This window comes from Oncorhynchus kisutch, linkage group LG13 (genome assembly GCF_002021735.2).
Source record: "Oncorhynchus kisutch isolate 150728-3 linkage group LG13, Okis_V2, whole genome shotgun sequence".
NCBI classification, from domain to species: domain Eukaryota; kingdom Metazoa; phylum Chordata; class Actinopteri; order Salmoniformes; family Salmonidae; genus Oncorhynchus; species Oncorhynchus kisutch.
In genome coordinates, this window is record NC_034186.2 from 6685567 (window position 1) to 6700339 (window position 14773).

The 14773-nt window shown below is 52.4% G+C and overlaps 1 protein-coding gene across 6 annotated transcripts in view; it reads right to left on the reverse strand.

The window, feature by feature from the left end:
• Window positions 1-14773, reverse strand: part of rxrgb (retinoid X receptor, gamma b) — an 80615-nt gene that overhangs the window by 8856 nt on the left and 56986 nt on the right. For 4 of the 6 annotated variants that reach the window (XM_031785463.1, XM_031785462.1, XM_031785460.1 and 1 more), the window contains exons 3-4: window positions 6022-6157; window positions 1979-2164 (exon numbers count right to left, since the gene is read on the reverse strand). In XM_031785463.1, the coding sequence (XP_031641323.1) occupies window positions 1979-2164; window positions 6022-6157 (322 nt within the window). The remainder of the gene's footprint in view (window positions 1-1978; window positions 2165-6021; window positions 6158-14773) is intronic. The other 2 variants (XM_031785461.1, XM_031785464.1) reach the window with 1 other exon arrangement.

The window sequence follows — 14773 nt, forward strand, 5'->3', positions numbered from 1 at the left end:
TTGTGACATCAAACCCCTGCACTTATCCAGAACGCTGCAGCCCGTCTGGTTTTCAATCTTCTCAAGTCACCCAGCTCCATCGCACTCTCTACTGGCTTCCAGTCGGAGCTCACATCAACTACAAGACCATGGTTCTTACCTACGGAACAGCAAGAGGAACTGCCCCTCCATACCTTCAGGCTATGCTCAAACCCTACACCCCAGCCACAGCACTCCACCTCAAGTCTCTTGGTCCTCCCACCCCTACGGGAGGGCAACTCCCTCTCAGCCCAGTCCAAGCTCTGCTCTGTCCTGGCACCCCAATGGTGGAACCAGTTTCCCCCCTGAAGTTAGCACAGCAGAGTCCCTGCCCCTCTTCCCGAAAATATCTGAAACTCTTCAAACAGTATCTTAAATAATCCCCCCCCCCCCACACCTGAACCAGCACTTGAACCCCTTCTTTCTAGCTCTGACTCTATTACTCTACTGAGGGAAAAGGTCATTTCTAGTCCTGTGATATGTGGTTGTCCCACCTAGCTATCTGAAGATGAATGTACTGACTGTGATATGTGGTTGTCTCACCTAGCTATCTGAAGATGAATACTGTAAGTCTCTCTGGATAAGAGCCTCTGCGAAATGACTCAAATGTAAAATGTAAACATACCACACATACCAACACACTACCCAGACATTACAGATCCACCCCAACACACTACCCAGACATTACAGATCCACCCCCAACACACCCACAATACATTACATATCCACCCCCAACACACTACCCAGACATTACAGATCCACCCCAACACACTACCCAGACATTACAGATCCACCCCAACACACTACCCAGACATTACAGATCCACCCCAACACACTCACAATACATTACAGATCCACCCCAACACACTACCCAGACATTACAGATCCACCCCAACACACTACCCAGACATTACAGATCCACCCCAACACACTACCCAGACATTACAGATCCACCCCAACACACTACCCAGACATTACAGATCCACCCCAACACACTACCCAGACATTACAGATCCACCCCAACACACTACCCAGACATTACAGATCCACCCCAACACACTACCCAGACATTACAGATCCACCCCAACACACTACCCAGACATTACAGACCCACCCCCAACACACTACCCAGACTATCCTTCCCTCTCTACACGCAGACACAACCTCCCTCCTTCCCTCTCTACACGCAGACACAACCTCCCTCCTTCCCTCTCTACACGCAGACACAACCTCCCTCCTTCCCTCTCTACACGCAGACACAACCTCCCTCCTTCCCTCTCTACACGCAGACACAACCTCCCTCCTTCCCTCTCTACATGCAGACACAACCACCCTCCTTCCCTCTCTACACGCAGACACAACCTCCCTCCTTCCCTCTCTACACGCAGACACAACCTCCCTCCTTCCCTCTCTACATGCAGACACAACCTCCCTCCTTCCCTCTCTACAAGCAGACACAACCTCCCTCCTTCCCTCTCTACACGCAGACACAACCTCCCTCCTTCCCTCTCTACACGCAGACACAACCTCCCTCCTTCCCTCTCTACACGCAGACACAACCTCCCTGCTTCCCTCTCTACACGCAGACACAACCACCCTCCTTCCCTCTCTACACGCAGACACAACCTCCCTCCTTCCCTCTCTACAGGCAGACACAACCTCCCTCCTTCCCTCTCTACACGCAGACACAACCTCCCTCCTTCCCTCTCTACACGCAGATACAACCTCCCCCCTTCCCTCTCTACACGCAGACACAACCTCCCTCCTTCCCTCTCTACACGCAGACACAACCTCCCTCCTTCCCTCTCTACACGCAGACACAACCTCCCTCCTTCCCTCTCTACACGCAGACACAACCTCCCTCCTTCCCTCTCTACACACAGACACAACCTCCCTCCTTCACTCTCTACACACACACACAACATCCCTCCTCCTCTCTCTCCCTCTCTACACCACTTACACACACCTTCTCTCTTCATGCCCATGGCTAGGCACTTCTGGTAGCGACAGTATTGACAGCGGTTGCGCTGTCGTTTGTCTATCAGGCACTCCTTGCTGTCTCGACACGTATAGGTGAGGTCTTTCCGGATGGTTCTCTTGAAGAAGCCTTTGCAGCCTTCACAGCTGTACACGCCATAGTGCTTCCCTGGGTAGGCAACATCCAAAACATCAGCTTCACTGCGTTACCTGAGAAACTGCTCCATATAATCGTAATACTGTTAATCAATGTCATAGTCCGTGGTTATTGGATGAGGACTGGGAGAAGCAAAATCAGCAATGAGGTAATTCACAAAATCTCAAATAAATTGGAATAAACCTCCGCAATAGCAAAAACAACAGTGGAGTTGCTGCCTCCTGTATAGGAGGCTGTGCTAGGGTCTTATTGCTGCTACAGGAGGCTGTGCTAGGGTCTTATTGCTGCTACAGGAGGCTGTGCTAGGGTCTTATTGCTGCTACAGGAGGCTGTGCTAGGGTCTTATTGCTGCTACAGGAGGCTGTGCTAGGGTCTTATTGCTGCTACAGGAGGCTGTGCTAGGGTCTTATTGCTGCTACAGGAGGCTGTGCTAGGGTCTTATTGCTGCTACAGGAGGCTGTGCTAGGGTCTTATTGCTGCTACAGGAGGCTGTGCTAGGGTCTTATTGCTGCTACAGGAGGCTGTGCTAGGGTCTTATTGCTGCTACAGGGGGCTGTGCTAGGGTCTTATTGCTGCTACAGGAGGCTGTGCTAGGGTCTTATTGCTGCTACAGGAGGCTGTGCTAGGGTCGTATTGCTGCTACAGGAGGCTGTGCTAGGGTCTTATTGCTGCTACAGGAGGCTGTGCTAGGGTCTTATTGCTGCTACAGGAGGCTGTGCTAGGGTCGTATTGCTGCTACAGGAGGCTGTGCTAGGGTCTTATTGCTGCTACAGGAGGCTGTGCTAGGGTCTTATTGCTGCTACAGGAGGCTGTGCTAGGGTCTTATTGCTGCTACAGGAGGCTGTGCTAGGGTCTTATTGCTGCTACAGGAGGCTGTGCTAGGGTCTTATTGCTGCTACAGGGGGCTGTGCTAGGGTCTTATTGCTGCTACAGGAGGCTGTGCTAGGGTCTTATTGCTGCTACAGGAGGCTGTGCTAGGGTCGTATTGCTGCTACAGGAGGCTGTGCTAGGGTCTTATTGCTGCTACAGGAGGCTGTGCTAGGGTCTTATTGCTGCTACAGGAGGCTGTGCTAGGGTCGTATTGCTGCTACAGGAGGCTGTGCTAGGGTCGTATTGCTGCTACAGGAGGCTGTGCTAGGGCCTTATTGCTGCTACAGGAGGCTGTGCTAGGGTCTTATTGCTGCTACAGGAGGCTGGGCTAGGGTCTTATTGCTGCTACAGGAGGCTGTGCTAGGGTCTTATTGCTGCTACAGGAGGCTGTGCTAGGGCCCTATTGCTGCTAAAGGGGGCTGGGCTAGGGTCTTATTGCTGCTACAGGGGGCTGGGCTAGGGTCTTATTGCTGCTACAGGAGGCTGGGCTAGGGCCCTATTGCTGCTACAGAGGGCTGGGCTAGGGTCTTATTGCTACTACAGGAGGCTGTGCTAGGGTCTTATTGCTGCTACAGGAGGCTGTGCTAGGGCCCTATTGCTGCTACAGGAGGCTGTGCTAGGGTCTTATTGCTGATACAGGAGGCTGTGCTAGGGCCCTATTGCTGCTACAGGAGGCTGGGCTAGGGCCCTATTGCTGCTACAGGAGGCTGTGCTAGGGTCTTATTGCTGCTACAGGAGGCTGTGCTAGGGTCTTATTGCTGCTACAGGAGGCTGTGCTAGGGCCCTATTGCTGCTAAAGGGGGCTGGGCTAGGGTCTTATTGCTGCTACAGGGGGCTGGGCTAGGGTCTTATTGCTGCTACAGGAGGCTGGGCTAGGGCCCTATTGCTGCTACAGAGGGCTGGGCTAGGGTCTTATTGCTACTACAGGAGGCTGGGCTAGGGTCTTACTGTTGCTACAGGAGGCTGGGCTAGGGTCTTATTGCTGCTACAGGAGGCTGGGCTAGGGTCTTATTGCTGCTACAGGGGCTGGGCTAGGGTCTTATTGGTGCTACAGGAGGCTGGGCTAGGGCCCAATTGCTGCTACAGAGGGCTGGGCTAGGGTCTTATTGCTACTACAGGAGGCTGTGCTAGGGTCTTATTGCTGCTACAGGAGGCTGTGCTAGGGCCCTATTGCTGCTACAGGAGGCTGTGCTAGGGTCTTATTGCTGATACAGGAGGCTGTGCTAGGGCCCTATTGCTGCTACAGGAGGCTGGGCTAGGGCCCTATTGCTGCTACAGGAGGCTGTGCTAGGGTCTTATTGCTGCTACAGGAGGCTGTGCTAGGGTCGTATTGCTGCTACAGGAGGCTGGGCTAGGGCCCTATTGTTGCTACAGGAGGCTGTGCTAGGGTCTTATTGCTGCTACAGGATGCTGTGCTAGGGCCCTATTGCTGCTACAGGAGGCTGTGCTAGGGCCCTATTGCTTCTACAGAGGGCTGGGCTAGGGTCTTATTGCTACTACAGGAGGCTGTGCTAGGGTCTTATTGCTGCTACAGGAGGCTGTGCTAGGGCCCTATTGCTGCTACAGGAGGCTGTGCTAGGGTCTTATTGCTGATACAGGAGGCTGTGCTAGGGCCCTATTGCTGCTACAGGAGGCTGGGCTAGGGCCCTATTGCTGCTACAGGAGGCTGTGCTAGGGTCTTATTGCTGCTACAGGAGGCTGTGCTAGGGTCGTATTGCTGCTACAGGAGGCTGGGCTAGGGCCCTATTGTTGCTACAGGAGGCTGTGCTAGGGTCTTATTGCTGCTACAGGATGCTGTGCTAGGGCCCTATTGCTGCTACAGGAGGCTGTGCTAGGGCCCTATTGCTTCTACAGAGAGCTGGGCTAGGGTCTTATTGCTGCTACAGGAGGCTGTGCTAGGGTCTTATTGCTGCTACAGGAGGCTGTGCTAGGGTCTTATTGCTGCTACAGGAGGCTGTGCTAGGGTCTCATTGCTGCTACAGGAGGATGTGCTAGGGTCTTATTGCTGCTACAGGAGGCTGGGCTAGGGCCTTATTTCTGCTACAGGAGGCTGTGCTAGGGTCTTATTGCTGCTACAGGAGGCTGTGCTAGGGCCCTATTGCTGCTACAGAGGGCTGGGCTAGGGCCCTATTGCTGCTACAGGGGGCTGGGCTAGGGTCTTATTGCTGCTACAGGAGGCTGGGCTAGGGCCCTATTGCTGCTACAGAGGGCTGGGCTAGGGCCCTATTGCTGCTACAGGGGGCTGTGCTAGGGTCTTATTGCTGCTACAGGAGGCTGTGCTAGGACCCTATTGCTGCTACAGGGGGCTGGGCTAGGGTCTTATTGCTGCTACAGGAGGCTGGGCTAGGGCCCTATTGCTGCTACAGAGGGCTGGGCTAGGGCCTTATTTCTGCTACAGGAGGCTGTGCTAGGGTCTTATTGCTGCTACAGGAGGCTGTGCTAGGGCCCTATTGCTGCTACAGAGGGCTGGGCTAGGGCCCTATTGCTGCTACAGGGGGCTGGGCTAGGGTCTTATTGCTGCTACAGGAGGCTGGGCTAGGGCCCTATTGCTGCTACAGAGGGCTGGGCTAGGGCCCTATTGCTGCTACAGGGAGCTGTGCTAGGGTCTTATTGCTGCTACAGGGGGCTGGGCTAGGGTCTTATTACTGCTACAGTGGGCTGGGCTAGGGCCCAGTGGGGAGGTGTGGCCCTATTGCTGCTACAGAGGGCTGGGCTAGGGCCCAGTGGGGAGGTGTGGCCCTATTGCTGCTACAGGGGGCTGGGCTAGGGCCCAGTGGGGAGGTGTGGCCCTATTGCTGCTACAGGGGGCTGGGCTAGGGCCCAGTGGGGAGGTGTGGCCCTATTGCTGCTACAGGGGGCTGGGCTAGGGCCCAGTGGGGAGGTGTGGCCTATTGCTGCTACAGGGGGCTGGGCTAGGGCCCAGTGGGGAGGTGTGGCCCTATTGCTGCTACAGGGGGCTGGGCTAGGGCCCAGTGGGGAGGTGTGGCCCTGTTTCTTACCTGATGATCGGTCTCCACAGATGGCACATACGTGTTTGGACATGCCTCCAGGGCTGGTGCAGTTGTAGTTGATGTCCCCTAGATTCAGGAGACCCGGGGGAGGCTTGATGTCCTCAGAACTACTGACACTGTTCATCTGGAGCGAGGGAGGAAAGAGGAGCGGGGTGGGGGGAGAGATCAACGATGGGAGAGGGGGGGTAGAGATCAACGATGGGAGAGGGGGGGAGAGAGAGATCAACGATGGGAGAGGGGGGGGAGAGATCAACGATGGGAGAGGGGGGAGAGAGAGATCAACGATGGGAGAGGGGGGTAGAGAGAGATCAACGATGGGAGAGGGGGGGAGAGATCACGATGGGAGAGGGGGGGTAGAGAGATCAACGATGGGAGAGGGGGGGTAGAGAGAGATCAATGATGGGAGAGGGGGGGTAGAGAGAGATCAACGATGGGAGAGGGGGGGGAGAGATCAACGATGGGAGAGGGGGGGAGAGAGGTCAACGATGGGAGAGGGAGAGATCAACGATGGGAGAGGGGGGAGATCAACGATGGGAGAGGGGGGGTAGAGATCAACGATGGGAGAGGGGGGGGAGATCAACGATGGGAGGGGGGAGAGAGAGATCAACGATGGGAGAGGGGGAGAGAGATCAACGATGGGAGAGGGGGGAAAAAGAGATCAACGATGGGAGGGGGGGAGAGAGATCAAAGATGGGAGAGGGGGGAGATCAACGATGGGAGAGGGGGGGAGAGAGAGATCAACGATGGGAGAGGGGGGGAGATCAACGATGGGAGAGGGGGGGTAGAGAGAGATCAACGATGGGAGAGGGGGGGGCGAGAGAGATCAACGATGGGAGAGGGGGGGGGGGGAGATCAACGATGGGAGAGGGGGGAGAGAGATCAACGATGGGAGAGGGGGGGAGAGAGAGATCAACGATGGGAGGGGGGGGGGAGATCAACGATGGGAGAGGGGGGAGATCAACGATGGGAGAGGGGGGGGTAGAGATCAACGATGGGAGAGGGGGGTAGATCAACGATGGGAGAGGGGGGGAGAGAGAGTCAACGATGGGAGAGGGGGAGAGAGATCAACGATGGGAGAGGGGGGAAAAAGAGATCAACGATGGGAGGGGGGGGCAGAGAGATCAAAGATGGGAGAGGGGGAGATCAACGATGGGAGAGGGGGGGAGAGAGAGATCAATGATGGGAGAGGGGGGGAGAGAGATCAACAATGGGAGAGGGGGGGAGAGAGATCAACGATGGGAGAGGGGGGGAGAGAGATCAACGATGGGAGAGGGGGGGTAGAGAGAGATCAACGATGGGAGAGGGGGGGTAGAGAGAGATCAACGATGGGAGAGGGGGGGCGAGATCAACGATGGGAGAGGGGGGGAGAGATCAACGATGGGAGAGGGGGGAAAAAGAGATCAATGATGGGAGAGGGGGGGAGAGAGAGATCAAAGATGGGAGAGGGGGGAGATCAACGATGGGAGAGGGGGGAGAGAGAGATCAACGATGGGAGAGGGGGGAGAGAGATCAACGATGGGAGAGGGGGGAAAAAGAGATCAACGATGGGAGAGGGGGGGAGAGAGAGATCAAAGATGGAGAGGGGGGAGATCACGATGGGAGAGGGGGGAGAGAGAGATCAACGATGGGAGAGGGGGGGGAGAGAGATCAACGATGGGAGAGGGGGGGAGAGAGATCAACGATGGGAGAGGGGGGAGAGAGAGATCAACGATGGGAGAGGGGGGTAGAGAGAGATCAACGATGGGAGAGGGGTAGGTAGAGAGAGATCAACGATGGGAGAGGGGGGGAGAGAGAGATCAACGATGTGAGAGGGGGGAGAGATCAACGATGGGAGAGGGGAGAGAGAGATCAACGATGGGAGAGGGGGGGAGATCAACGATGGGAGAGGGGAGAGAGAGATCAATGATGGGAGAGGGGGGGAGAGATCAACGATGGGAGAGGGAGGGGGAGAGATCAACGATGGGAGAGGGGAGAGAGAGATCAACGATGGGAGAGGGGGGGGGAGATCAACGATGGGAGAGGGAGGGGGAGAGATCAATGATGGGAGAGGGGGGGTAGAGAGAGATCAACGATGGGAGAGGGAGGGGGAGAGATCAACGATGGGAGAGGGGGGAGAGAGAGATCAATGATGGAGAGGGGGGAGAGAGAGATCAACGATGGGAGAGGGAGGGTAGAGATCAACGATGGGAGAGGGGGGAGAGAGAGTAGAGTGGAGGAGAAGTTGGGAAAACGTGAGTGAGTGAGTCAGTCCTGTCTCTCTTTTTATTTCTCTAAAATCGTCCCCTTCTCCCTCTTTCCCCCTCTTCCTCTCTCCCCCTCTTTCTCTCTTCCTCCGTTCTCCACCCACATGTGTGGTATGAAAGTGGCTGAGGCAGCGATCACATGACTTGATCAAAGTGAGTGTCTGTGAGTTTAGTCATGCATGCTTCTAATGTTTGTTGACAGGGGTGGTTGACTGTGTGAGCTATGTGGGAGGAGAGCTGATGCTTGTCACGTTCACCAAGCTGCACTTCTCACTTTCCACCAGCAGAGAGAAGTGTAGGGTCACGTCAGCTTCAGGCCCGGGATTTTATGGGTTGAATATATTCATTTGTCAAAACAGTTCAGAGGTAAATGCTGATTAGAAGGAAATATATACTGGTTTTAGCAACTTGTGTTATAGTCCTTTCCCAGAGAGTTTCCTGAACAACTTGTGTTATAGTCCTTTCCCAGAGAGTTTCCTGAACAACTTGTGTTATAGTCCTTTCCCAGAGAGTTTCCTGAACAACTTGTGTTATAGTCCTTTCCCAGAGAGTTTCCTGAACAAACGTTGTCAAAATGATATATTTATTTATATTATATATTATTTATCCTTATCGTCTTTCTGCACTTTGCACTTCTTGTCTCCTGTCGACCACTGAGTTGGCAAAAATAGATACGATAACATGTGGTATGGAAATGTGTGCATGTCTATGAGTGTGCATGTGCTTGGGCTGGTGTGTGCATGTATATGAGTGAGCATGTACTTGGGCTGGTGTGTGCATGTATATGAGGGAGCATGTGCTTGAGCTGGTGTGTGCATGTATATGAGGGAGCATGTGCTTGAGCTGGTGTGTGCATGTATATGAGTGTGCATGTGCTTGGGCTGGTGTGTGCATGTATATGAGTGAGCATGTACTTGGGCTGGTGTGTGCATGTATATGAGTGAGCATGTACTTGGGCTGGTGTGTGCATGTATATGAGGGAGCATGTGCTTGAGCTGGTGTGTGCATGTATATGAGTGTGCATGTGCTTGGGCTGGTGTGTGCATGTATATGAGTGAGCATGTGCTTGGGCTGGTGTGTGCATGTATATGAGTGTGTATGTGCTTGGGCTGGTGTGTGCATGTATATGAGTGAGCATGTGCTTGGGCTGGTGTGTGCATGTATATTAGTGAGCATGTGTTTGGGCTGGTGTGTGCATGTATATGAGTGAGCATGTGCTTGGGCTGGTGTGTGCATGTCTTTGAGTGAGCATGTGCTTGGCCTGGTGTGTGCATGTATATGAGTGAGCATGTGCTTGGGCTGGTGTGTGCATGTCTTTGAGTGAGCATGTGCTTGGGCTGGTGTGTGCATGTCTTTGAGTGAGCATGTATATGACTGAGCATGTGCTTGGGCTGGTGTGTGCATGTATATGAGTGTGCATGTATATGAATGAGCATGTGCTTGGGCTGGTGTGTGCATGTATATGAGTGAGCATGTGCTTGGGCTGGTGTGTGCATGTATATGAGTGAGCATGTGCTTGGGCTGGTGTGTGCATGTATATGAGTGAGCATGTGCTTGGGCTGGTGTGTGCATGTATATGAGTATGCATGTGCTTGGGCTGGTGTGTGCATGTATATGAGTGAGCATGTGCTTGGGCTGGTGTGTGCATGTATATGAGTGAGCATGTGCTCGGGCTGGTGTGTGCATGTATATGAGTGAGCATGTGCTTGAGCTGGTGTGTGCATGTGCTTGGGCTGGTGTGTGCATGTATATGAGTGAGCATGTGCTTGGGCTGGTGTGTGCATGTATATGAGTGAGCATGTGCTTGGGCTGGTGTGTGCATGTATATGATTGTGCATGTATATGACTGAGCATGTGCTTGGGCTGGTGTGTGCATGTATATGAGTGTGCATGTATATGAATGAGCATGTGCTTGGGCTTGTGTGTGCATGTATATGAGTGAGCATGTGCTTGGGCTGGTGTGTGCATGTATATGAGTGAGCATGTGCTTGAGCTGGTGTGTGCATGTGCTTGGGCTGGTGTGTGCATGTATATGAGTGAGCATGTGCTTGGGCTGGTGTGTGCATGTATATGAGTGAGCATGTGCTTGGGCTGGTGTGTGCATGTATATGAGTATGCATGTGCTTGGGCTGGTGTGTGCATGTATATGAGTGAGCATGTGCTTGGGCTGGTGTGTGCATGTATATGAGTGAGCATGTGCTTGGGCTGGTGTGTGCATGTATATGTGCTCGGGCTGGTGTGTGCATGTATATGAGTGAGCATGTGCTTGGGCTGGTGTGTGCATGTATATGAGTGTGCATGTATATGACTGAGCATGTGCTTGGGCTGGTGTGTGCATGTATATGAATGAGCATGTGATTGGGCTGGTGTGTGCATGTATATGAGTGTGCATGTATATGAATGAGCATGTGCTTGGGCTGGTGTGTGCATGTATATGAGTGAGCATGTGCTTGGGCTGGTGTGTGCATGTATATGAGTGAGCATGTGCTTGGGCTGGTGTGTGCATGTATATGAGTGAGCATGTGCTTGGGCTGGTGTGTGCATGTATATGAGTATGCATGTGCTTGGGCTGGTGTGTGCATGTATATGAGTGAGCATGTGCTTGGGCTGGTGTGTGCATGTATATGAGTGAGCATGTGCTCGGGCTGGTGTGTGCATGTATATGAGTGAGCATGTGCTTGAGCTGGTGTGTGCATGTGCTTGGGCTGGTGTGTGCATGTATATGAGTGAGCATGTGCTTGGGCTGGTGTGTGCATGTATATGAGTGAGCATGTGCTTGGGCTGGTGTGTGCATGTATATGATTGTGCATGTATATGACTGAGCATGTGCTTGGGCTGGTGTGTGCATGTATATGAGTGTGCATGTATATGAATGAGCATGTGCTTGGGCTTGTGTGTGCATGTATATGAGTGAGCATGTGCTTGGGCTGGTGTGTGCATGTATATGAGTGAGCATGTGCTTGAGCTGGTGTGTGCATGTGCTTGGGCTGGTGTGTGCATGTATATGAGTGAGCATGTGCTTGGGCTGGTGTGTGCATGTATATGAGTGAGCATGTGCTTGGGCTGGTGTGTGCATGTATATGAGTATGCATGTGCTTGGGCTGGTGTGTGCATGTATATGAGTGAGCATGTGCTTGGGCTGGTGTGTGCATGTATATGAGTGAGCATGTGCTTGGGCTGGTGTGTGCATGTATATGTGCTCGGGCTGGTGTGTGCATGTATATGAGTGAGCATGTGCTTGGGCTGGTGTGTGCATGTATATGAGTGTGCATGTATATGACTGAGCATGTGCTTGGGCTGGTGTGTGCATGTATATGAATGAGCATGTGATTGGGCTGGTGTGTGCATGTATATGAGTGAGCATGTGCTTGGGCTGGTGTGTGCATGTATATGAGTGAGCATGTGCTTGGGCTGGTGTGTGCATGTATATGAGTGAGCATGTGCTTGAGCTGGTGTGTGCATGTATATGAGTGTGCATGTGCTTGGGCTGGTGTGTGCATGTATATGAGTGAGCATGTGCTTGGGCTGGTGTGTGCATGTATATGAGTGTGCATGTGCTTGGGCTGGTGTGTGCATGTATATGAGTGAGCATGTGCTTGGGCTGGTGTGTGCATGTATATTAGTGAGCATGTGCTTGGGCTGGTGTGTGCATGTATATGAGTGAGCATGTGCTTGGGCTGGTGTGTGCATGTCTTTGAGTGAACATGTGCTTGGGCTGGTGTGTGCATGTCTTTGAGTGAGCATGTGCTTGGGCTGGTGTGTGCATGTATATGAGTGAGCATGTGCTTGGGCTGGTGTGTGCATGTCTTTGAGTGAGCATGTGCTTGGGCTGGTGTGTGCATGTCTTTGAGTGAGCATGTGCTTGGGCTGGTGTGTGCATGTCTTTGAGTGAGCATGTGCTTGGGCTGGTGTGTGCATGTATATGAGTGAGCATGTGCTTGGGCTGGTGTGTGCATGTATATGAGTGAGCATGTGCTTGGGCTGGTGTGTGCATGTATATGAGTGAGCATGTGCTCGGGCTGGTGTGTGCATGTATATGAGTGAGCATGTGCTTGGGCTGGTGTGTGCATGTATATGAGTGTGCATGTATATGACTGAGCATGTGCTTGGGCTGGTGTGTGCATGTATATGAGTGTGCATGTATATGAATGAGCATGTGCTTGGGCTGGTGTGTGCATGTATATGAGTGAGCATGTGCTTGGGCTGGTGTGTGCATGTCTTTGAGTGTGCATGTGCTTGGGCTGGTGTGTGCATGTCTTTGAGTGAACATGTGCTTGGGCTGGTGTGTGCATGTCTTTGAGTGAGCATGTGCTTGGGCTGGTGTGTGCATGTATATGAGTGAGCATGTGCTTGGGCTGGTGTGTGCATGTATATGAGTGAGCATGTGCTTGGGCTGGTGTGTGCATGCATATGAGTGAGCATGTGCTTGGGCTGGTGTGTGCATGTATATGAGTGAGCATGTGCTTGGGCTGGTGTGTGCATGTATATGAGTGAGCATGTGCTTGGGCTGGTGTGTGCATGTATATGAGTGAGCATGTGCTTGGGCTGGTGTGTGCATGTATATGAGTGAGCATGTGCTTGGGCTGGTGTGTGCATGTATATGAGTGAGCATGTGCTTGGGCTGGTGTGTGCATGTATATGAGTGAGCATGTGCTTGGGCTGGTGTGTGCATGTATATGAGTGAGCATGTGCTCGGGCTGGTGTGTGCATGTATATGAGTGAGCATGTGCTTGGGCTGGTGTGTGCATGCGCGTGTCTATGCGTGTGTAGTCACCACTGGTGACCTACATAGTGTGTGTATTTGATGGCATATAGGACATCCTTTACAGGGACGGCAGTAATTTCCTATAGTTGATTTATGACAGCACTCTGCTGTCTGTTTCATAATGGCCGTCTGAACTAAGGCTTTGACCTTACAGGAGACAACTGCTAGAGGCCTTTCTTTTCTGTTCATCTCTCTCTCTCCCTCTCTCTCCTCCTCCCCCTCTCTCTCTCCCTCTCTCTCCTCCTCCCCCTCTCTCTCTCTCTCTCTCTCTCTCTCTCTCCTCCTCCCTCTCTCTCTCTCCCCCTCTCTCTCTCTCTCCCTCTCTCTCCTCCTCCCCCTCTCTCTCTCTCTCTCCTCCTCCCCCTCTCTCTCCTCCTCCCTCTCTCTCTCTCTCCTCCTCCCCCTCTCTCTCTCTCCCTCTCTCTCCTCCTCCCCCTCTCTCTCCTCCTCCCTCTCTCTCTCTCCTCCTCCCCCTCTCTCTTTCTCCCTCTATCTCATCTCTCTATCTTTTTTTCAGTTGGCCCTAGTGGCAGTTTGTGTAAAGTACTTAAGTAAAATTACTTGAAAGTACTACTTAAGTAGTTTTTTGAGGTATCTGTACTTTACTTTACTATTTATATTTTTATTAATTTACTTTTGATACTTAAGTATATTTAAAACCAAATACCCTTACCCTTAGACCTATACTCAAGTAATATTTTCCTGGGTGTCTTTCACTTGAACTTTTCTATTAAGGTATCTTAACCCCCCCCTCCACCACCACCACTGCTTAGAGTGCTCTCTTTCCCCTTTCCGTCTCTACGTGAGCTTTAGTAGTGAGCAAACAGTCAGCTAAATTAGCATTCTGTCTTCTGCTGATGAGTCAATGATGAGAGCGAGCCCTTTCCTGTACTGCAGCTCATAACCATGCCTCTCCCATACAGCCAACATGCCAGACAAATGGCCAACATATGCTACACATATGTTATGATTAAACATGCCATTCACATGCTTATGGCTTCTCGGGCACCAACATGCCTCAGACAAACACAGCCATATGCAGCGCAAGTATTCAACATGCATTACTAATGCTTCATACATTTATGATACAGTATATAGTATACATCCTTCCTGTTTGGCCCTGTCCGGGGGTGTCATCGGATGGGGCCTCAGTGTCTCCTGACCCCTCCTGTCTCAGCCTCCAGTATTTATGCTGCAGTAGTTTATGTGTCGGGGGGCTAGGGTCAGTTTGTTATATCTGGAGTACTTCTCCTGCCCTATCTAATTCTCTCTTTCTCTCTTTCTTCCTCTCTCTCGGAGGACCTGAGCCCTAGGATCATGCCTCAGGACTACCTGCCATGATGACTCCTTGCTGTCCCCAGTCCATCTGACTGTGCTGCTGCTCCAGTTTCAACTGTTCTGCCTGTGATTATTATTATTTGACCCTGTTGGTCATCTCTGAACATTTGAACATCTTGGCCATGTTCTGTTATAATCTCCACCCGGCACGTGTGGTGCACACACCAGCCCATATACATGCACACACCAGCCCATATACATGCACACACCAGCCCAAGGAGGACTGGCCACCCGACATAGCCTGGTTCCTCTCTAGGTTTCTTTCTAGGTTCTGGCCTTTCTAGGGAGTTTTTCCTAGCCACCGTGCTTCTACACCTGCATTGCTTGCTGTTTGGGGTTTTAGGCTGGGTTTCTGTACAGCACTTTGAGAACTCAGCTGATGTACGAAGGGCTA